The 25,700-nt window shown below is 30.8% G+C and overlaps 1 protein-coding gene and 1 long non-coding RNA gene across 5 annotated transcripts in view; one reads left to right on the top strand and one right to left on the bottom strand.

Annotated features, from left to right (window-relative positions):
• Nucleotides 1-19,363, bottom strand: part of LOC143047767 (uncharacterized) — a 35,105-nt gene extending 15,742 nt beyond the window's left edge. Inside the window, exons 1-10 of one of the 4 annotated variants that reach the window (XM_076221013.1) lie at nucleotides 19,180-19,363; nucleotides 17,661-18,128; nucleotides 15,190-15,341; nucleotides 12,567-12,764; nucleotides 8,631-8,713; nucleotides 6,383-7,699; nucleotides 5,608-5,637; nucleotides 5,363-5,393; nucleotides 3,129-3,163; nucleotides 1,167-1,907 (exon numbers count right to left, since the gene is read on the bottom strand). In XM_076221013.1, coding sequence (XP_076077128.1) covers nucleotides 1,167-1,907; nucleotides 3,129-3,163; nucleotides 5,363-5,393; nucleotides 5,608-5,637; nucleotides 6,383-7,699; nucleotides 8,631-8,713; nucleotides 12,567-12,764; nucleotides 15,190-15,341; nucleotides 17,661-18,128; nucleotides 19,180-19,251 — 3,127 coding nt within the window. In that variant the 5' untranslated portion in view covers nucleotides 19,252-19,363. The remainder of the gene's footprint in view (nucleotides 1-1,166; nucleotides 1,908-3,128; nucleotides 3,164-5,362; nucleotides 5,394-5,607; nucleotides 5,638-6,382; nucleotides 7,700-8,630; nucleotides 8,714-12,566; nucleotides 12,765-15,189; nucleotides 15,342-17,660; nucleotides 18,129-19,179) is intronic. The other 3 variants (XM_076221016.1, XM_076221014.1, XM_076221017.1) reach the window with 3 other exon arrangements.
• A 352-nt stretch (nucleotides 19,364-19,715) lies between these two features.
• LOC143047768 (uncharacterized) lies at nucleotides 19,716-22,261 on the top strand. The gene is made up of 3 exons (XR_012969655.1): nucleotides 19,716-19,776; nucleotides 20,909-21,024; nucleotides 22,226-22,261. It is a non-coding gene; the product is annotated as an uncharacterized LOC143047768 (long non-coding RNA).
• The last annotated feature ends 3,439 nt before the right edge of the window (nucleotides 22,262-25,700 follow it).

Genomic DNA, 25,700 nt, shown 5'->3' with positions numbered 1-25,700 from the left:
CTGTTCCATTTGATAATATTTCATTAAATTTGGTACTGTGTTGTTTCCAGGAATTTAATATGGCATCTCACTCCATTGCCATGACAATTTTATATCAATTGCAGATTTGACTGTTATTTTAGGCCAATGAAAATAAATATTATGGTTCACAAAAATTGCATTAGAATTGTATACTGTAAATTATTGCGTGCTTTTATTAATGCAATTTTGTCATTCTAGACTAATATGTGATTTTAATTTTTGCAATATTGAGAAAAATCCTGTTTAATTAATATATTTTCAAAAAAATTATCACGACTATAACCCTGTTGCATTTTTAAGAAATAATAAAAACCTTGAATTTACAGTATAACAATTTCTATATATCCTATAAATATCATGTGGCATCACTTTCTAAACTTTACTTCTGGTAAAATGAATGGCTTCCCATCAAGCATAGTTTTTTTTTTTTATATACCGCAGTATAAAAATGCAGAAAATCAACTGAATGACAACATTCTAAAATAATATTGTTACATATTTAAAATGCATTCAAAAGTTATGACATATATGGCATGTTAATTTTCAGAAACACAAATTGTTACTTGTTAGCAAAAGATTATATACACTGAGAATGCCACTGCTGATGAAGTATCAAATCCTCTGGGTAAATGGCCAGACGCTGATAAAATAAGATATTTTTTTTTTATGTATTTTCATTTTACATGGTCAATGATTTCTTTATTGTACTTAACTTTAAGTTGCAATTCCCTTATGCAGAGTTGACCTTTAAGATAACTTTGGTCTGTTTGGGTCCTTTTGGTTTTGTTGTCATATTTAGTTTAATGCAGGATTGAACAATTGTGAAAATGAAACTTAAAATGAAAAGATACTAAATGTGATCTACACATTTTAAATCTAAATTAAAAAATAAACTTAAATCAGTATAAACAGGAGAAAAACAAAATACATTAATTTGTGAATTATAAGTCTAACACACTGCTGTGCATGAAAATAAATCAGTTATCTACAAAAACATGGAAAATGTCAATTTCTTCTGGAAAAAATAAAATTCAGTGATAAAAAATAAAATTAGATTTCAGTGAGTATCATTAAATAAGCAGCAGGTTAAATATTAACTGAAATGACAGCAATTTTCAAAAGTAAAAAATGTACGCAAATATAACCTGCACTGTTGTCTGAATTATTATCTGTTGGTGTTTCATCTAAATTATCTCCCTTTACTAAAACAGCAGTCTCTGATTCTTTAGCATTTATTTTTATTTTGATTCCAGATTCATCTCCCTTAGTAGATTCAGGTTTGATATTTGATACGTTAAGACTAGATTCATCTTTTGTCATAGAATTTTGACTAGGGGATCGTTCTCTCAAACTTGATGGTGATGAAGATTTGATTCGTTCCTCTATTTCAGCATGAATTGACTCAATTTCACTCATTTTTGATTCAGGTTTTAATATTTTGTCTTTTAGATCTTCCTGTTTCTGATTATTGACATGTGACTGAACTGTATCTTCTTGTTCCTGTTTGTATGCATGTGATTGAACAGAATCTTGTTTTTGTTCCTGAACATATGTAGGAGAAGGTGAAGGAATTACCCCATTAGAAATTGCTGGGGACTCATTTTTTACAGTCTCTTTTGAAGAAAATTTCTTTTCAAGAATTATTGAACTAACTGAATTATTTTCTGACAAATTTATTTGCTTTTCTTCTGTTACAGGAGAAACTGTTTCTTGAGTTGAATCTGGAACCATTTGATTTTCTGCACTTTGCAGTTTTATTGATTCATCTTTAACAGGGGACCAGTTATTACTAGCAGACGACTCAGATACATCAAATGCATTGGTTGGAGTAGGGGGAGGAAAAGGAGTACTAGTTTTAGTAAAGTGGAGATTTAAATCGTCATTATCTGAAAGGCAAATAACATAAATATGTCTAAATTATAAAAATATAGTACATTCATAATAAACAGGATTTGTGTAATAAGTGTTCTGATCTATTTTAAGTTCATAGTGAATATTTTACACATTAGTGAATAAAATGACATAATTTACAACAAAACAATCAAAAGAAGATAACTTCAATGCGATCTGTTTTAAAATATATATAGGATCTTAAAAAATAAAAATTAGTGCATCATGCTACCTGTTTATATTAATCATACATCCTTTATGTAGACTATAATTTAAAACAAAGAACATGTAAATCTTCTGCATGATGATGGAAGTTATTAACAACCATGACTGGCTATAGAGCCCTTGCACAGTCGGTAAATCTTCTACAAGACACATTTTATGGATCAAAAAAGTAAACAAAAGTTTCAAATAGTTGATTACATTTTACTTGTACAAGATTTACTTCATAAAACTTCATGAAATAAGTTGACAATTACATGTACTTGCACTTGAAATTCTGCACGGAGGGATTAGACATCTACTTTGAGACATGCAAAATTTCTGCATTATCATTGCACTAGTCTAATTTTATTTTTATGTGTCATTGAAATTTGGGGTTATCCCAGTATTTAAGTAAATCAGTTGTTTCTACTTGTCCCTAAAATTTCAAAATCAAATTTGAAGTCATTCCCTGTATGATAAAATAAGTTTGCAATAGTGTGATAATATATAAAGCAAAATACCTGTAATTAAGGTTTTGTCAAAACTATATGAAAATTAAACGAGGCAAATATATTTTAGCCAAAGAATTGGGTAACACATTTAAAATATCAAAGTTATACAGTATTGTTCATTAAAAGTCATTCAACAAAATATTTGTTTTCCAAAAATCATCAAAGAAGTTTATTCATTTCAATATGACAATTTAAATTAACTTATAAATCTTTGCCTAGAATAACACAAGACTGTCTATCATCAATTGATCATGGATAACTAGAATTAAATAAACCATCAAATATCATGATTCAAGTTACTTAACCTTAAATTAACATGTGTGCCATTCAATTAGCTCATGAAAAACTTAAAACAGAACAATCACTCATCTACAGTCTATGCTTTAAATACAGATACTTTTATACCAAGAAAACTGAAAACCATTGATCCCCAAACCAAACATTTTCTCCATGAGTCTATCACCTTGTGTACAGTAGTTTCATTGTGACAAATGTACTTACCAATCATCTCAATTCTTCCTCTGTCATCTCGAGGCCTGTTATAGAAATATTTTCAAATGTAAAACATTATAATTATATTCCTATAGCAAACTTCTTTGTAACCGAGCATGTGGCAGCAAATACATAGTTTTTAGCTAAAGAAGACCTCAAGCATCTTAGAAAAGGTTCTATTTTCAATTGAATGTTTTGTGAACAACAAAATTGACAATTTTACAGAAATAATTACCAAACAGTTTTTTGCCAGAAATTGTATCAACAAGTACAACTAATACTGAAAACGTAAGCACCTTATCTTTTTCTTTTTCCTTGAATAAATTACCAGATTTAGCATTCAAACAATATGAAAACTAGAGGCTCTAAAGAGCCTGTGTCGCTCACCTTGGTCTATGTGCATATTAAACAAAGGACACAAATGGATTCATGACAAAATTGTATTTTGGTGATGGTGATGTGTTTGAAGTTCTTACTTTACTGAATGTTCTTGCTTTTTACAATTATATCTATAATAAACCTTGCCCATTAGTAACAGAGAAAAATATTTGGTAAAAATTTACATAAATTTACCAAATTAATGAAAATTGTTAAAAATTGACTATTAAGGGCAATAACTCCTTAAGGGGTCAATTGACCATTTAGGTCATGTTGACTTATTTGTAGATCTTACTTTGCTGAACATTATTGCTGTTTACAGTTTATCTCTATCTATAATAGTATTCAAGATAATAACCAAAAACGGCAAAATTTCTTTAAAAATTACCAATTGGAGGGCAGCAACCCAACAACCGATTGTCCAATTCATCTGAAAATTTCAGGGCAGATAGATATTGACTTGATTAACATTTTATCTTCTTGTCAGATTTGCTCTAAATGCTTTGGTTTCAGAGTTATAAGCCAAAATCTACATTTTACCCCTGTTATAATTTTAGCCGTGGCGGCCATCTTGGTTGAATGGCCAGGTCAACGGACACATTTTTCAAACTAGATACCCCAAAGATGATTGTGGCCAAGTTTGGATTAATTTGGCCCAGTAGTTTCAGAGGAGAAGATTTTTGTAAAAGATTACTTAGATTTATGAAAAATGGTTAAAAATTGACTATAAAGGGCAATAACTCCTAAAGGGGTCAACTGACCATTTCGGTCATGTTGACTTATTTGTAAATCTAACTTTGATGAACATTATTGCTGTTTACAGTTTATCTCTATCTATAATAATATTCAAGATAATAACCAAAAACAGCAAAATTTCCTTACAATTACCAATTCAGGGGCAGCAACCCAACAACAGCTTGTCCAATTCATCTGAAAATTTCAAGGCAGATAGATCTTGACCTGATGAACATTTTTATCCCTTGTCAGATTTCCTCAAAATGCTTTGGTTTTTGAGTTATAAGCCAAACACTGCATTTTACCCCTATGTTCTATTTTTAGCAGTGGCGACCATCTTGGTTGGTTGACCGGGTCACGCCACACATTTTTTAAACTAGATACCCCAAAGATGATTGTGGCCAAGTTTGGATTAATTTGGCCAAGTAGTTTCAGAGGAGAAGATTTTTGTAAAAGATTCCTTAGATTTATGAAAAATGGTTAAAAATTGACTATAAAGGGCAATAACTCCTAAAGGGGTCAACTGACCATTTCGGTCATGTTGACTTATTTGTAAATCTAACTTTGCTGAACATTATTGCTGTTTACAGTTTATCTCTATCTATAATAATATTCAAGATAATAACCAAAAACAGCAAAATTTCCTTACAATTACCAATTCAGGGGCAGCAACCCAACAACAGGTTGACCGATTCATCTGAAAATTTCAGGGCAGATAGATCTTGACCTGATAAACATTTTTACCCCATGTCAGATTTCCTCTAAATGCTTTGGTTTTTGAGTTATAAGCCAAAAACTGCATTTTACCCCTATGTTCTATTTTTAGCCATGGCGGCCATCTTGGTTGGTTGACCGGGTCACGCCACACATTTTTTAAACTAGATACCCCAATGATGATTGTGGCCAAGATTGGTTTGATTTGGCCCAGTAGTTTCAGAGGAGAAGATTTTTGTAAAAGCTAACGCCGGACGACGACGGACGACGGACGACGGACGCCAAGTGATGAGAAAAGCTCACTTGGCCCTTTGGGCCAGGTGAGCTAATAATATAGGACTTTTACTTTTTAACTTTCAAACATAGCTTTATAAAATTAACATGTTCTAACTTCACTATCAGACACATAAACTTACAGTCTTGGGTCAATTATCTCCCCTAGTTTATCTGAAATAGAAATATAAGAATGTAGGATATTCTCAATAATGTAAAACTTTACCCATTAGATTATTTTTTTTAAACTCACTATTTTTCCAAATATTCTGGGAAAATCTTAACTCTATTCAATAAATATTCATCATTCCTTAGATTATGTGTGAATAAATAATAATTGATAGAGTTAAAAAATAATGTAAGTCTTAATAGAAAATTAGATACATACCTCTACTTTCTTCATCATCACCATGAATATCTAGCAAATTGAAAGAAAAACAAAACATATCATTAATAAAACATTTTCCAATTTCAGAAAAAAAAATGAAACAGTTAGACTGGCAAGCTTTAATTTGTGACCCTTATACCACTCATTATTTGGCATAATGTGTCATCTTGAACTAGTGTCACAAAAAAAATTTGATTATAAGCTCCTCCAAAGAGTACCGTAGTCACCAATATAAGAATCCAACCAGCAAATTCATCATTAGTTATAACTTTGAGCTGGTAGTATTCCTTGATACAAACATTGTTATATATAATTGTTTTTTTCCTTAATAAATCTGTGATTTAAGTTGTCTATTGGTTCATCAATATAGAGTTTGAATACTTTTTTAGTACTAGTTTGTAAATTTATGTTAGACTATGTAACATTTTTTATTCCACTGGTGTTGACTGAGACTGATCAGGAAACTGAACAACACAATTAGGTTTCGTGATGAAGAGGATCTGCTTTAACCCTTCTGGAGCACCTAAATTCATCCTGCCGTATGTTAAGCATTAGATTTTCTTTTGCATTTTTATTTGTGTCACTGACACTGACATATACTGCTAGCTTCTTTTAACTCTTTTCCATTTTTAATACCATTTGATTTTTTATAAATACCTTTACCCACCCTCGCCCATTATCCCTTACAGACTCTCTTTCTACCCCCTTTGTCTTAAGCTGTCAATTCCCTTGCATCCCTCCAGTTTCATAAAAACAAACATTTTTAATATTGTACCTGTGAGCTGTTGAGTGACAGAAGTAGTATCCTCTCCCATGGACATAACAGTTGAAGTGACATCATCTCCTGTGGCCAGTGAGTCTGTATCCTTCACCAGTGTTTGTGATTCAGCTTCAGCTGTAGGTGCAATAAGGTCAGTGATTTGTGACTCACCAACATGTTCTTGTGCAATGCTTTGATCAGAGACTGACTGAGTTGGTGATTTAGCAGACTTGACATCAACTGATATCAGGTCTTGGTCATGTGGTAAAATAGTGACAGATGATTGGTCATCATCATGTGCAAAAGTGCTGTGCATGCTGGATGCCCTTGACATTGTTTGTTTGTGTGATGAAGCACTACCAGGTTTGACACCTCCAAGACTTTCATCTTGAGATGAAATGCTTTTTTGATTTTGAATTAATTTGACCTCATTTTCAATAACATCATCGACACTCTCTCCATCACTTGCTATGAATTCTGGGTCAGATCCATAGGCTATATCATCACAATCTGTCGCTACAACATTATTTACATTTAAATTTGACTCATTCTGAATATATTCAGACAAATTCTTTTTTATATTTATTAAATTATGACCAGAAATTTCACCAATATCTTGTTTTGAATCTATTTCCGGCTGAACTATTGCACTTTTCACTTCCTGTTGTATTTCATTAGTTACTTTATTTGATAAATTGTCATGATTTGATAATATTAAATCAGGTGATAAAGATTTAACAGAATGAGTTTGAACACTAATATCATTACTATGGAAACCCTCCACCGTATCTAGCGTATTATCAGGCACTTCTATATGGCTACCAGTACTATATATAATTTCTACATCTGAATCATCACTATCCTGAGCAAAACCTACAACTATCCCCTCACCATCTAAACCTTCGTCCTCACTATCCTCAAAATCAATGCTACCTTTGTCTACCATCTTTTTTTTATCAACCGATGGTGTTTTTGGTTGAAGCACTTCTTCGGCAGGTGTTTGGGAATTGACAGGTGTCCAGTTGCGTGGGCCTAAAATAAAACTGCAACTATCACCTTGTGAAACACTGTGATACCCATCATCCCTTGAACTTGACTTTGCATCCAAACAGTGCTCATCAATTTCAGCCTCTTCCTCTTCATCTGGTAAATTGACCTTGACAATACCTTGATCTCTTGTTGGTGTATTTGTATGAGGTCGTTGTGACCGATGCCTTCTAAAATCTTCATCAGTTGGCTCTCTTGCATATTTACTTCGTTTCACACTATCAACATCTCCTTCCTTATGTTTGGCACGTCTTCTAGTAAGAAGTGGAACTCCATTATTGTTATCTGCAAAAAAAAACATCACATCAGATTATTTTATCAGTAATAAACAACTAAACCATGAGTTCACAATTAATTCACAATATGTTTATCTCTCTTTGACTCTGTACAAGATACAAAAAAATGCATAAACTTTAGGAAAAAATCCAATACCAATTTTGAAAATCATTAAAATCAAGATAGAGCTTGTGTTTTACCTATTTTTGTCTAGCCATTTATCTACCTGCCAGAGTGTTTGAATGATGCCACAATATTCTTACAGTACATGAAAATTGAGATGAATAAGAGTATTTCAATAAAGATACCTAATTATGAAAAACGTATTGCTTAACAATAAACCTTGAATATGAGGTCACAGTCAGATGAACATGAACACTTAACAATCAATCTACATGTATATACCAATCATAGTTGGCCTATTACTAATTGTATCTGAGAAATGGACCTAATTGACATACAAGTATGACTTGAAATGAATCATTATACCAAACTTAGTTGTCCTATAAGTCATTATGACAGAAAAACAAAAATCAAATGTTAAAAAAAAACAAATTTCTATACATTTTAAATGCTCCATCAAAATGAGGTAATTTTGGTTTAGGTGATGAACATTTGCCATACAGAAACCTCAGGCCATTAGACAGCTGGTTACAAGATTTAGATTATCCATCTCTTCTATCTTCAGAAATATGAATCTTAATACAAATAACTAATAATACAGCTCAATTAGAATTTCTATGTCTCCCATTGTGAAACTTTAGTTGTGGATGCATATGGGACAAAAATGATAGAAATTTATTTGATGAAAAATGTAGTGTTGGTTTATCACACAGCTGGGGTGTATTTTTAATTACACTGGAAATTCAGGTCTTGAAAACATTCATTTGCAAATAATTTTTTCTTTTTTTTAGTAAAAAAAAATAAGAAAATTCATTACCTAGTGATCTACCTAAATATGACCTGAGTGACTGTACTGAATCTTCAAGCTTGTCGGAGGATAATATACGCTGACTTTGGTTTCTGTAAAAGAAATAACAATAAATTCATCAATATTATTTTCAATTATTTTCTCACTATTCATTGTTAGGCTTTAAAACCTAATTATGTCACAGTAGAAACATATATACTGTTCCAAGGTCACAGCACTGGCTGTGGTTTCCAAGCAAAGTGACTTAAATTGTTAAGTTTGCAACTTGTTGCTAAGATTGAAATAATTTACACTCTCTTAATACCTTATTCTTAACAATCAGCCTAGTATCAATATTAATTCTGGAATAATAGTATATTGATCTATTTTATCATTTTTTCAATTTCCATCCTTTTCATTAGTATAAATAGCCTCTTAACATGACTTATTATGAAACTTTGACTGAGGGACATTATTAATCATTTAATAAAAATTGATAGGAAATATGAATTGTTGAGTTGGGATATAATTTTCTACGTCACTATTTGACGATTTCCAATAAAATCAATTTCCCATACCTTGTCCCGTTATATATTAGATATCGGGTGGTACTAAGCCATCACTGTTGTATATTTCAATATTTTGACATCAATGATTTTAAAATCAAATTAATTGGTTTCGAGGTTAAAAAAGTTAATCTGATGATTTAGTTTCTGATAGATTATTTGCAAAACAAACATGAAATTGTGACAATAACCCTGGGAATTGTACATAGAACATTGTAAAATATCGAGTGAAAAAATATAAATTATATATATCAATGCTGTCCTCTAGGCAATGGCAATACTGGGAATAATGTTCATGATCTTCTTGACTTCAAAACTAATATAATAGTACATGTATGATTGATTGGGAATGTGTCCATGGGACAAAGATGATGCCCCCTCTTGCATATAACTTTATAAAGGGATATAACTCAAGAACTGTAAAAGTGACGCCAACAAAATTCAAACTTGATCTGTATTTAGTGGTTATAAGCATTTTGTATATGTTTAATAATGTTTAGTTGAAGAAAACTAAAGTTAGAGCAAGGAAACAAAAAAATCAGCAATTTTTCAATTTGTAAAGGAGCATAACTCTAGAACAGTACAAGTGACACCACCAAAATTTAAACTTATAGAATCTATGTTTTATATGGTAAAAAGCATTGTGTATAATTTCATAACATTTGATGGAGGCAATTTTACTCAAATAAGAAAACGGAAAAGAAAAATTCAGCAATTTAACCATTTGTAAAGGGGCACAGCTCTAGAATAGTAAAAAATGACACCACCCAAAGTTCAAACTTGATTTCTATTTTATGGTAATAAGCATTGTGTATATGGTTCATAACATTTGGTTGAGGCAAACTAACATTAGAGAACGGAAACCAATTTTTGGATGTACATGTATGTACAGACAGTCAAGGGTAAAACTTAATGTACCCTCCGCTACAACATTTATATGTTGTGCCGTACATCACTATCCCAGGTTCGGGGAGGGTTGTATGCTAACTTGAGTGTAATTCAGTGGGTGTCATTGATTAATGTCTGTCATTTCTGTTTTTTTCATTTATTGTTTTGCCATAAATCAGACTTTTGGTTTTTTCATTTGAATTGTTTCACACTTTGTCATATCACGGTCTATTATATATGGTGTGGCTTTTGCTCATTGTTGAAGGTTGTGCAGTTACCTATGGTTGCTTAAATCAGCTTTATTTGGATTCTGTTGGAAAGTTCAATAAGTTGTCTGATGAGCAATTACATCAAATCTCCTTATTTTATCTTATGTACTATATAGCGTGTCACTAAAAACATTGTCATTTACAAAAAAAAAAAAGGTGAACCATACTTTCAGCTGGTTTTAAACTATTATTTTCTTTATCATTGATCTGCAACAAAATTATTAACAATAAAGATTTAATTGGTTTAGTCAAGAAAGTAATTTATTAAGGAAACTATTCACACTTTCAAACAAATTATATAACGGGGCATTCAATCAATAGCAATCAACTAAACAATGACATACATGTCAACGGAAAACAAAAGTTTTGTACAACTCAATATCTTTAAAAGAAACTCTAAACCCGTTTAGGCTGGTAAAAAAATAATTTGAAAGATTTCAATCAATTTTTAAAATACTTTTCAAGGATTTAAATATAATACCTGCTAAAAGCATACAGGTGTACTTGTAATATTAAAATCATTGGTATATTGAATATCGATAGACTTTTATTTTACTACCTATTTATCTTTTTATTACTTTTTCGACTCAACGAGAAACTTGACCTTTTTTAAAAGTATTTTGAAATTTATTTCAATAAAGATTTTAAATTATTTTGCTACAGTGAGTAGGTAAAGAAAAATAGACAAAAATCAAACAATCAATGTTTAAAACAAATCATTCTAGGTCTTATTTCAGAGACTAATTAGTTTCTTTTTCCAACAAGGTTTTCAATCAAGTTTAAAAACTCACTGCTGATATTATATTTTTGTTGTTGAAATAGTCATTATATTGTGTCTGGTTAAAATGATTTCAATTTTATAGAGAGACTCTTTTATGTGAAAACACAGTATTCAATAAAAACGTCAACTATTTTTTTAATAAAGAAATAAATGGAGAATGTGTCCCAATGCCCCAGCTTGCATATAACATAATAGAAAGGTATTCAACTGTAAAATGGTAAAAGTGGTACTACAAATTCCAATTTGATCTGAGTTTTGTGGTAATAAGTATTGCATATAAATTTCATAACACTTAGTTGAGGCAAACTTGAGTAAGAGAATGGAAACAAAAAAATTGGCAATTTATTTTCATTTGTAAAGGGGCGTAACTCTAGAATGGTAAAAGTGGTGCTACCCAAATGCAAACTTGATCTGTGATTTGTAATAATGAGCACTGTGTATAAGTTTTATAATGTTTGCTCGAGGAAATTAAAGCAAAGGAAAAAAACAAAAATCAAGTTAGATACATAGATACAGACAGACAGACATACAAACAGACAAGATTAACACTTAAGGCCTCTATGTGTGATAGGGGCTTTAAAATTGAAATTGTATAAATAACTTTCTGTATAGGTTAAAAGTTGTTCACTTTCTCATCATGGATACCTATTATACTCCTTTGGTAAAACCGATCAACTCAATAAATCAATAATCAGACAGGCGTTTTAATATCAAAAGTATTTGACGAAAATGAAATTTATGTATGTATATCTGACTTAGTAAAATTCAATAAACTTGTTACTGCTGGGAAACTGAATGTCACTGCAGGAATCAATAATCTAAAATATTTAATAAATTGATATGTTTTTTAATTATGCAGCTGCTATATTTTATAACTTGAATCTTTAATGTACATTTAAAACTTAAAATCTTCAAATGATCTACTTTGTGTACATGACATTGTATACAATGAATGGAGTTTAATCCTATGCAATCTTATTTTATAGTTTAACTTATCTTTTTTGGTTTCAATTTTGCATAGTTAAAAAGTCTTTAAATTTTACAATATATTTTTGACGATTTATGCCTTTTACATTTTCCCTGTTCCAACCAAACACAGTACAAAACCTATGTGTATAAATATCAAATATACAAAGTCTACAGTTTAAGCTCAACCAGTCCTGAATGTGTTAGTCTACAGTTTAAGCTCAACAAGTCCTGAATGTGTTTTCACAATTTGAAGTATAGGCTCATGGAGTAATAATTATAGGTTTCATAGCCAGTGAGAATTGGATATATTGTTGGAAGCTGGATATCAACTCCTGTTATTTAATTTAAATAGCACAGGGATTGAACCAGGAACCTTTGTGTTTGTAGTCGGATGCGATAGCCAGTACACCATGGCTCTCATATAGTATATATTACTGTATATATTTCCCTTTCGACAATGAAAAAACATTACTGAAGTCAATATATTATATACCTGGGTGGATGATGCAAATGTGCAGCAGGTCTTGAAAATTGTTCAGCTAAGTTACTTGGTCTTTTGAAGTCTGCACCTGTTTGTCTGTAGGTCATTGGCCATGATCCATCCCCTTGTAGACCAAGTAGAATAGCCCTCAATTCTAAGGCTTCACGATTTCTTGGCAATGCTGTGTCACCTGAAAGTCCCATCTGCAAACTGAAAATGAAAAAAAAATATTTAGTGTCCACAACACTCCATGTTCTGTGAACCACAAAAACTAGGTTAAACCATAATTTGACATACATATTTTAAAAATCACATTATTATGAACATACAAGAAGCTTAGATGTATGGGATGTAGTGTTAAACATATACACATGCTTGTGATGCAAAGTATTGAAAAAACAAGAAGTAGGTGTCAGACATAAATAAATCATCAATGACAAGCTGCTGACCAGTCAATTTGTTTAGAAGTACACCTGAGAAAAATGTTACCAAAGTATTTGTTAGACTTAAGATGTAACATAAGGGTAACCTCCTCTAAAAAAAAACCCAATAAAATTGACCTCCCTAGCTTGCTTGTAATAGTTTGATTTCTAATAAAGATCACAATATAAAATGATATACAATTTTTATTACAAAAGAATGGTTGTCTGTTTCTATGATAAAATAAATGCCTTTAAACTTTAAACAAATAAGTAAGGATATAAGAGATATGACTTATCTTTCGAATCCCTGATAAGACTATTTAAATTGAACTATTCTGTTTAATTTGTCAATAAAGTCAGGACAGATGATTGATCGAGTGCAGAGTAACGAGAATAAAATGTGCAAATATTCTGTAAATAAATATGTTCAAGTTGGTATGCATGTATATATATGCTATATGTTCAAGTTGGAATGCATGTGGTATGTATGCATATGCTGTCTGTTGTGTCAGCCAAGGCTCTCTGAAGACCATACTTTGACCTATAATGGTTTACTTTTACAAATTGTGACTCGGATAGAGAGTTTTCTCATTGGCACTCATACCACATCTTCTTGTATATGCAATGATTTTTTACATGTTAACACAATACTTCAGTGCATCTCTTTTTAATAAAGGGTGCCGATCACAATTCAATTAGAATGAAAAGCTAGAATTTATTTATCCAGATAAAACTAATAGTACTGTAAATACCCAAGGAGTATAAAACCTTCTTGGTACACCTAAGCAAAAGAGGGTTATCTTGTAACTAAGTTGACATTTCTCATGTCAGAAATTCAAGACTTATGCTTTAACCCTTGTATGAGTGAGACAATTTTTGCCACTTCTTTTGAATGAAATATGGGTTGGTGCAATTCTGCATGCAGGTGTTGAAATGAATTACCATTGACTCTCATATATTGAATATATCTTTAATTTTACAGTACATATGTATTTGTTTAAACGGTTGAGTACTCTGTTTATGTTATTCTTATAATTTGATGTTAAATTACTTCACTTAATTTTAATATCTGACCATGCATATGCTTCAATTATAGATTTTTGCACTTCAAACTAATGGATCAGACTAGCTGCCAATACTGCCATTGATATGCAATACTTATAAAGTTTTAAAGTTAGGTCTACTTTTAATATTAGTTTACATTACACTCAAAAAGTTAAGAGTATTTTATAATACTGAAATATTTTTTCACAAGTGCAAGATCTTTTATCAAAGGGGATCATTGTTTAAAGTGATTTTCAATGTCACCAGGTTCTGCCAAGATAAGAATTAAATCCAACACCTAGATATGACATTAGCAAAAATTTGAGTGGTTTTATATTGACTTAAACTCTGGTAAAAAAGGAACTTGTAAATCCTATGGTAAATATTAGTCTGACTATTGTGCTGAATGTAAACACAAACATCATACACCCGCAAAATAAATCTAACATTTAAATGGTCATAAGAAATTAAATAAATCAAGTTGTTGCGATATAAGCAATGTTTTACTGCAAATTTTTACACTCCATTAATGTAAAACTTCAAATTAAAAGGGACCTATTAATGTAGGCTATCATAAAACAGCAACAATAACAGAAGCAAGGGTTTTACCATTTAACCATACAGAAAATGTTAATGTTTTTCTTAGGGTTTATTTTTTTCAATGTAAGCTTAAACTTCAAAAGCCAATCAACAGATGGCATTATTAAAGCCTATTTCAAATCTACTTAAATTTTAGCACACAAACATTAACATGATAAACTTAAGGCCTCCCCCCTAATAAAAATTTCTGGATCTGCCACTGCAACTTGTTTCTAAAAATTATAGCATCACATGGTTATCCATAAACAATCTATATAAAAATCATTTCAAATAGCATCACATTAATACCATATGATGCTTATAAGCACTGGGCAATTAGGATTCACATTTCTGGATTCTTTTTTAAAGTTGAAAAAAACATTTCAAAGGTTGTAATAACTGTTTAAACTATAGGTTGCTGAAAACGCTTACCATTTTGCCAATGAAACATAAATAATAATGTCTAAATGGTTTATACTTCTAAAGGATATTAAGTAAAGATTTACTATTAGATTAAATGTACATTTATATTGTAAGCACACAAAGGGTTGTTCAATTTAATGATGATCTGTGTTCAAACACAAACATACCTGGTTTTATGCTTAAGATCACTGAGGTAATATTTAACATCACCACCAGGCTGAGCCCGCTTGTCAACATCACGATCGTCTACTTTGTTTAAAAACTTCATAAACATCTTATTTTTCTCATCTGTAACATTGCTGTTCTCCTTTGGAATTTCCTGCAAAATAAATGTTTTATATATGATAAAAAAAAATCACAGACGTATAAACTAGAGACTACTAGAAAACAAATTCATCTATATTTGAAGAGTGGTAAAGGGTTATTTTCGTGCAACATGTTTTGCAATTTTTATTTCACATGCAGCCGTGAAAAGGGATTGTTATTCACTGTGTTTTGTGAAATCAAATCAGCAAAAAGACCAATGTGGAAAAAATTTTTAGTTGTTCGTTCATCGTGAAATGGCAATTTTATTTCGCCTTCTTGCAGATACCCCTTTTACGCCCCTCTTTGAAAGCAATGCGTTGAGTGTCTATTAAAATAAATACATGTGATTAAAAATTTTAAATGCACCTTGTCTTTAAACTCAAATATTACAATCAAAATATATTTCTTTGAATATAAAATCCATCCTTCTACATATTTGTAGATGTACATTACTGTAGGGAATTTCCTTCTTTGTTACAGTCTGTTACAAAGAATGAAATTCCATAATTCAATGCATATAATATCAATATTTCATGTTTAGGAAGCAGATTCATGCTTTTCTACTTGACTTTTCGGTGAAAATACTTTTTTGAACTAAAATGTGATTAATTCAGAAAATGGTCTAAAATGATAAAAATGCAGCCATTATGACCAAGTCTTATTCAATAATATATATTATGAAATTGAGTAAAACATGTAATTATTGGATGTTTTTCAAATTCACATATCTGAACTTTTGGAAAATCCTGTGTGAAAGACAACAATTGTTAAAAGATAAGCTGTGTTAAGGATCTATAAACTTTAACCTTGAAACTGAAGTTATTCACACACAGCCCATTACTTAAAGAGATATATATTGTTAAGATACATGTACTTTCTTTTGTACATGTACAAGAATATATCTTTAATAAAAATCCGTCTTAAATGAAATATTAACCATAATAATCAACATATCAACATGCCTATTGACATGATAGAGCAAACATCAACATGATAAAGAATTAATGACTTTTTTTGGTAATACAAAATGTACAATGTATTTATGATTATCTTAAACTAAGATTCAAATTTGTTTGCTCTTTTCAATTGTTTTACATTTTGTTACCCCAGGACCTTTTGTTATTGTTGCATGCCATATAGCCAGATATAGATCTCCTTATTTTTACACAATTGTCCTTCGTCCATTTTTTAATTAACAATTAACATCCTCATGAACATTCATGATTGTACAAGTTTAATTCTTTGATATATATTTGTAAATTTTCCAAAATAATAAATTTTATTATAATAATTTTCAACAAAATGTTATCATGGTAATTATGTCATTATGTTGTATGGGACTAGATCTTTGTTTACAGTTGAAGGTCGCCATGGTAAAAGATGTTTCTTTTTTAACAACATTTTAAGCTATTCATCAGGCTTATAACATTCACAAAAGCGAGACCCAGGTGCTAAAATGAATGATACAACTATCCACCAGAGACCAAATGAAGTACATGTTTAAGCAACTTAAGGTCACTGTATGTCCTTTAACCATGAGCAAAACATAATTTAAATATTTTTCTGAAACCAAAAAGCTAAATGTATATATATAATCAAGGCTAATTATTCCAAAATTAAATACATGTTATTCAGTGTCATGTACATGTATCAATGATTTGACCTTGGTACATGTATTATGTTAAATGATCTCTCGATGACAATTTCCACTTTCAGTATCTTTTTTTTATTGACATGAGGTTAGATCACCCAATTGAGTCAATAAACAGAAAAATATATACAGTTTACATGTATAACAAAACAAATATTCGTAAATCTTAAAGCAACCTGTCATAGAAAATGTTTAAAATCTTAACATCAGTACATTCAATGATTGTATACATATAGGAGTTGGGAGATATTAGCCATGTCAATGTGGATCAAGGTTGAAAAAGTTGTATCAGCTGTGACATTTTGAAGCATCTACATGGTCTTTCAATTAAAGATTTCCACATGAAAATTTCCAACCACCTTTCTATTTTGAACCCTGTGACCTACTAAATACAATGTATCAATGTCTGGTAACACTACTCTTTACAAAGATGATATTTCATGCAGATGGTGTTTTGTGGATTCCAAATAAAGCCAATTTTCTATTTCAATTATGTGACTTGTGTGTTATTAAAAAATAGTTAAGACCAGAATGAGATACATGTAAGCAGACAATCTCAGAACTCCTCTATTATTCCTTAAGTAATCAATGCAAACACACTTATAATTATTAGCCTTATAAATAACATTGTATGTGTACCACATTTATTGTATATACATGTATATACATTACAGTGTTTACCTCTTCACCAAACTGAAGAACTGACATAGCTAATTTGTCCATTGTACCAAGCTTTAAACTTGTATCAATCACATCAACAGGTTTCCTTATTCTCATTACCCTGGGCTGGACATCAGTTCTTGAAGTTAATGAGTCAAGTTCACCTTCATCTGCTGCAAATAACATTAAGGCACCTTTTCTTGTTAGAAATGTTTTTGGCAAGTTCATTTGTGAATCAGAATTTTCCCTAGACATTGGATCAGCAAATAATACTTCTCTTCCTGGACCATTTCTCTTTCCTGATAGAGTTGCTTCCCTTGCATAATGTGTACTTGCTGATAAAGTAGCCTCTCTTGCATGACTACTAGTTCTCCCATATGGAGGGGATATAAGAGTGGCTGAGGGAGTTCTGGATACAAACCCAACAGTGATCCCATGTCGATGAGGCTCCTCTATACCTGGCAAGGAACAAAATGAGGTATCGGATTCCTAAAAAAAAAACAAATGTTAAAATAAACATAATTTTATTAAACAACAAGAATGTGTCCCCAGTAATGGATGCCCATCCGCACTATCATTTTCTGTGTTCAGTGAACCATGAAAATGGGGAGAAATCTCTAATTTGGCATTAAAATTAAAAAGATCATATCCAATACATATAAATCTTTTTATGCAAACAAAGGTTACAAATGTACATGTAGTAACTTTTTGCAATCTTAACATATATATTGTAATAATTTGTAAAATGATGCCCTTTATGGGTTCTTGATTAGATTAATAAAATTCTTATCTTATCTTACATGTATCTTATAAAGGTCTAATCAAACAAAATATTATAAAATGTATATCAATCTATTCATATAAGATACAAAATTTATAAACATGTAGATGATCATATGTGTACAAATAATGTAAATATACAATGTCAATAAAAAATATATACTGGTTTCTTGGCTCATGTCAGAATAAAATAGGGTACATGTACTTAAATAATTTGTTTTAGGTATATTACATAGACTTTTATCATGTTTACAATACAGTGGAAAAGTTCTAGACTTTTATAGTATACATGTATAACAATAAATGTCTTGAATCGAAATTATGGTTCTCATCAAACAAAAATGTCCTCAGCATGCAATAGGGTAGACATGTAAATGTTTTTGGTTTTTTTTTTTTGCTTTTTTTAGGGGGGTTGGGGTACGAAAATTAAATGATAAAATGTATACACATTTTACTCATTGGGATTTGTAATATTGATAAAGTTTTGAAGCATTTTTTGTCATTTGTTTGTGTATTTCATTTTTTGGGGGGCTTATATAATATCTGTTTATAGAACTTATATGTACATTTTATCTGGTAAAGTAAATAAGTACAAATACGAATATACAAGTAATATATAAAATGTATATCAATATATTTTTACATGAAAAGGAGTAGTTACATGCTAATTTAAAGTTTTAAATCTAATTAAAAAAAAATTCATTGTCCTATGTCTTGAAAACCGTAAGGAATATAAGCACTTAAAATGTAAAAAACTTACCGCTCCATCTTCATTATATGGATCGTAATTCCCTGTCCATGTCCCGAAACCTCGGGAAAGTGGACTTAACATATTTTTAATTTTCTTTCAGAACAGTTTTAAATTACAATCTTTTCTTTTTTTTTTACTTTTATCTATCCCATATTTAAAATAATAAGAGTGACATCGATATTATTTCAAGTAAAAATCTATGCAGTGACAGTTTCCCTATCGTTTATCCGTTAATTAACACTTAATTGATATAAATTGATTTCGTATCAGTGACAATCTACTGTCCCCTTGTTGATGTTAGGGAAAACAAATATGGAACATTTCATTCTTGAAGGGGGGAAAGGATGTTTTTTTTCTTTATTTTACACATTTTTTCTATTTTTTCATCTTTTAACATTAATTATGTAAGTAAAAAAATATTTAAACACTATGTTTGTTCCATTCAAATCGTGATCAGGACAAATATAAGTAATGTTTTGAAGGTGCTAAAATATCTATTCACTGTTTACTTTCTTAATGGAATCACCTTACTTTCACTTTTGGTCATGCGCATTAACGAGCACCTTGTACTTCCTTTACTTCCGGTCCGGCGAAAACATTGAAATGGTATTTACTCGATATAATTTAGCCATGTATGCCTACTTCTGTAGAATGCATACATATCTAACGTTTGACAAAATGTACAAAATAGACAAACAAACATATTTTACATGTGCATCGTCTAAATGTGTTAAATTTACGAGTCTGCTGTTGAAGTTTTTGTTAAAATTTGACACGTGTCAAACTCACTATTGCTAATATTAATTTATAGCTAAATAGATATAAGAAGATGTGGTATGAGTGCTGATGAGACATCTCGTCATCCAAGTCACAATTTGTAAAATAAATACCATTATGTACAGAAATTAACAAGGTTTCCTGTCATATTCATAAATAGCAAATGTGTAGAAAAAATGTTTAAACTGATAAAACAAAGTTTAATATGAAAGGTTTTTATTCTTTGAAGAAATTGTTCCCAAATAGTTATACATCTGTCTGGTATAATCATAATTATTTGGTTAAAACATTTCCAAGAATTTTGTAATATTCATGAATTTGCACATGTTTATCTATATAGATATGAAACAACTCTCCATCAAAATAACAATTTTTAGAAGTAAACCATTATAGGTCAATGTACGGCCTTTAACACAGAGCCTTGACTCACACCAAACAACAAGCTATAAAGGGCCCCAAATTACTACCAGCCGGCTCGTTGTTCCTAGGAACTAAAAGTATGACGTCACTCACCGGGTTTCGGCTGTCTACACTTAGGATTTAAAATGAGCAGACGCTCATACTTTGGCTGGCGAATATGGACCCTTTATTTATACAAGTAGCTGTAGACTTGCCACCACCTTATATTTATTTATGTGAACTTATGTTCAACCATATATATATGTCTTTTTAATAAACATGTTTATATTTACATGTTTTACATAGTTTGTCCAATATCCCAAAACTTGGGTAGACAAAACGGGAAAACGAAGCCAGTGGAAACTCCACTCCTGTTACAATAACTTGAAACTAACCTGAAATTATTGTCAATATTATTGATAATCATATTAAACTGGATTGAAATTTGATCAGTAGGCATGCATGTGTTGTGTTCAGCTAAAGACGACAAGATTACTCTTAAAATAAGAACTCAAAGCAAATTTTCTTATGCTACATGTTAATTTTATTATCTCTTTTTCAGGAGTTAACATTGGATTCCATGAGTCGTTATGTTAGTCCAATTAATCCTGCAGTATTCCCTCACCTGACGGTGGTTCTTCTAGGAATTGGAATTTTCTTCATGGCATGGTTTTTTGTGTATCCTTGCATATTTTAGTGTTATAATTAGATTTATACAAAGAAACATCAATCTGTTCTACTTCATACAGAATATTTAGATAATTTACACAGTCCTACCCAATATGAAAACAAGTCATTTTAGTTTTGACTGATAGAAGTCAAATTATCTTTGTTTCATGAGTTATCTCCCTGTAGGAATGTCACTATAATTTGACTACATGCAAATCAATGAGTAACATGCAAACATTAGAAGCACTAAGATTTTGATAAAATATATCTTCTGAAAAGGTTGAGCACCAAATCTGCTTTAATCATAATGTTTAAGTTATATATTTAATAAAGATCAATGCAGATGACAATTTAAAAAAAAAAAAAAAGAAGAAAACTTGTGAATTCATTATTAATTTTCAAGAATTAATTTTCCTAAATTCAGTTAGTATAGCCCAACTAAGATTTTTATGCATTGTCCGATCTGTAAAAATAATGAAAACAATTATCCATACAATAAGATATCATTTATCATCTCAAATAGAATATTTTCATATAATCAACTTTTGACTTCAGATTTTATTATTTTTCGACAGGTACAATGTAACCTATTCTGTGGCAAGAAATCGTAGTTCTAGGTCAAGTAAGAGCAACCAAAAGAAGTATAAACAAACATATAATCAGTGCAACCTTTGGGGAAAGTTTTCTGTTTTCTATAAAAGAAAACATAAATCAGTACATTCACCCCTGAATAGTAAAGATTGTAAGCTTGATTTTACTTCTTTAAGTTGCCTCTACTTGACAGAGTACCACGATGTCCTACTACAGAGAAGGAAACCTGTTGGAAGAAAAAGATAATCTCTGGAGTCAGAAGGCAGTAATATGAAAATAGTCTCTTGGTACACAGGAAAATAAATGAACCAACAGTTATCCAGTGTCTGATGTTTCAAAAATTTAAGGGGAGATCATTTAAACACGGTCCTTTTTAAATCTTTTAAACAATAAAGCTATTCAGTAGTGTAATTAAATTTAAGTGGAAAAAAAGAATTACAACTTAGAAATTTACAGAATTTTTAAAGGAATGGATTTTTTTTTTTTTTTATAGAGAAATGTTCATGTAGCTAGCTTTATGCACTGAAATGAATTATTAGAGAATTGTCCAGCATTTCAAAAAAAAATCATCTTAGACATCATTGATCATACATGATTTATTTCCTTGACCACAATACAGATATGAAGTGACCAGTAATAAATTTACTCGTGATCTGTCTAAAGAACTACTTGTATCATTAGTAGCCTCAGTATTCATGGGATTTGGAGTAGTATTCCTACTGTTATGGGTTGGAATTTTCATATAGATATAGGTAAGGTTTATTTAACTTTTAGAGATTTTTTTATCATTCAAAGGAAGTTGCACAGCGCACAAGGTAGAATTTTTTTATCTGAGACATTTTTTCCTAAAAAGAATTATGTTAACTATTCCAAAACTGACTGAAAAAAAAATCATTACACAATACTTCAACAAAATAAACACAAAATAATTAAACTAACAAATCAAAAGAGGGATTCTTTGCTGGAATTACAGTAAAAAAAATCACACATGTTTATTTTATTGAAAATATTAAATAGATTTTTAGTATACATAAAATGAGACAGCAAACATGTGATAAAAATGCATAGAAAATAGCTCATGTTAATAAGTTTAATGCAGAATACAAACCTCTAAATTAACAAAGACAACTGAAGATATGCCTTCAACAGCAACTTTTCTAACAGACCAAAAACATTTTAGAGATAACTTAAGTCAATTATTGAGAATGTTCATTATCGCTATTTTGTGCATTTTTCCTTTGATCTTTTTTTGTGATAATTTTTCATATCATGCTACTCGCTTGAGCTGGAAAATTATCGCTAGAAACTAAGAAGGCACGTGGCGTTGCTAATGAAATTGACATGAAATTGACAACGTCGTCATAGGTAAAATAGCGATCAACAGATTATCATTGGTCATCTCAACTCAATTTCCTTTCTCGCATTCGCCGTCCCGGCTCAAGCGAGAAAATCAAAACGATAATCTATTATTATTGCAGACAGACACATGAACATACACGTATGGTGGTATTTTACTGGTTTTTATATACATTAAAAAAAATGATTTAGTTGTTTCCTTTAAATATTCTATTTTGTTGTTTTTTTTCAGATTTCAAAAGCATTTAATTCAAAGAAGTATGGATGGGTAGAGTGCAAGTGGACTAGATATTTGTTTTGTTATTGTCTAAATAAATATATTAAAAAGACTTCTAAAAGTCATATACATTTTGTATTGAGAATGGAGGGTAGATACCTAGCAATGAAGAGCCATAAGTTGAAGAACAACATAACGATTGCCAAAAAAACACCCAAAAAAATGAACACAAACTAAAACAGACATTTTAAAATTCAACAGATGATAGTTCATGGTTCTTTACTTTGGTCACTCATTGTCATACTAAAAAGTAAAATCACAAAAATACTAACCTCTGAGGAAAATTAAAAACAATAAAGTCCCTAATCAAATGGAAAAATGAAAAGCTCAAACACATCAAACGAATGGAAAACAACTGTCATATTCCTGGTGGATTAAACCTGGTTTTATAGCTAGCTAAATCTTTCAATTGTATGTCAGTCACACCAAATTACATTATATTGACAATGATGTGTGAAAAAACGGACAGACATAATAGGTAAAAATGTCAAAAAATAGGGATACAGCAGTCAACATTGTGTTCGGTGCTTTGCTTTTGCGCCAATTGGCATTTCATTTGCCCCCAAAAAATCTTCCATTTGCGCCACGAACTATATTTCATTTGCTCCAATTATAAAATCTTTCATTTGCGCCAATATTACAGGTAAATACGCATGATACAGGTTAATACAGGTATTAATAAAAAAAAAAGTTAAAAGAAAACCACACTTTTGATTAAGTTCTTGTTAGTCAAAACATATTCCTCAGAAACAAGTCATCATACAACCATAAGTAAACCTTTGAACATCTGATGAATCTTATTTCCTTGGTTTGTCTCTGAATTGACAATGTCCATATTGATACATGTACATCTAAAATGTGAACACTATATAGATCTAAACCTAAGTGACTTTCAGTTTTGAATTTAGAAATGAGTATGATTGAACTGAATCAATTATCCAGGGGTAATACTTGAGACTACTATTATTGTAGTCTCAGTAATACTGTATAAACAAATCTTAAATATTCACGATAGAGCGATGATTAAATAAAGTAGTTAATTTTTTCCGCAGATGAAATATAACCTTGTGTCGCAAATGAAAGATTGGATTTTTTAAAAATTGGTGCAAATGCAATACGCCCATTCTGTTATAATCTTAATCTCTCTAAAAACAAACAAATATGTAAAAAAGAAGCCTAAAAAGGCATAAAGACAAAGCACATTAGAAAAAAATGTCAAACAAGACAATAAAATTGAGAATGGAAATGGGAAATGTGTCAAAGAGACAACAACCAGACCATAGAAAAAATAACAGCAGAAGGTCACCAACAGGTCTTCAAAGTAGCGAGAAATTCCTGCACCCAGAGGCGTCCTTCAGCTGGCCCCTAAGCAAATATATATACTAGTTCAGTGATAATAAACGCCATACTAATTTCCAAATTGTACACAAGAAACTAAAATTAAAATAATACAAGACTAACAAAGGCCAGAGGCTCCTGACTTGGGACAGGTGGAAAAATGCGGCTGAGTTAAACAAGTTTGAGATCTCAACCCTCCCCCTATACCTCTAGCCAATGTAGAAAAATAAACACATAACAATACGAACATTTAAAATTCAGTTGAAGTGAAGTCCGAATCTGATGTCAGAAGATGTAACTAAAGAAAATAAACAAAATGACATAAATAACAACAGACTACTAGCAGTTAACTGACATGCCAGCTCCAGACTTCAATTAAACTGGTTGAAAGATTATGATTTCATCATTTGAATATCAGGCACAATCCTTCCCGTTAGGGGTTTAGTATCATACCATCATAACATATATGAGAAGAACATAAGGCAGCAACCATTTGATTTTCTGGGGGGGGGGGGCTATGGTTTTTTTTGGAAAAAAAAGTTTGTTTCCAGTTTGTGGAGAAAAAAATAATTTAGTTTTTGATTCTGAGAAAAAAAAATTGTTTGTTTCACCCTCAGCTGCCACTATATGTAATGCTAAAATTGAAAGAAAAAAAATTGTTTTTGACTTGTCGCGAAAAAAAATAGATTGTTTTTCGCCGCAGGCGAAATAAAAAATTTGTCCAGAAAAAAAAACCATAGCCCCCCCAGAAAATCAAATGGTGGCTGCCTAACCTGTGTCATGCCAAGAACTGGGTCTTTGCTGATTTTTGTCATAAATTGTAACTCATATAGCAATACAAAAACAGCACATTAACATAATGATGAGATGTACAAGTACTAAGCAACGTCACATGTACGGAAAAAAGAAGAAAATTGTTGAACTTTGGTGCTTTGGAAAGGTTAGTAAGTCCCTTGTCTACCAGCAGCATTTTCTCTTTTTAATTGTATGTGAAATTCAGCTGATATACCAAGTTTGTTGGTCATAAATGAGGGGGACAAAAGAACAGGTTTGTTCTATGAAAAGTGAGGCTTGTCAATGATAATCTTGGAAAAGGATATAATGGTCAAATCAAATCATGGTT

This window comes from Mytilus galloprovincialis, chromosome 10 (genome assembly GCF_965363235.1).
Source record: "Mytilus galloprovincialis chromosome 10, xbMytGall1.hap1.1, whole genome shotgun sequence".
In the NCBI taxonomy this organism is placed as follows: Eukaryota; Metazoa; Mollusca; class Bivalvia; order Mytilida; family Mytilidae; genus Mytilus; species Mytilus galloprovincialis.
Note: the sequence above shows the minus strand (reverse complement) of the source record. Positions and strands in the feature narration are given on the sequence as shown.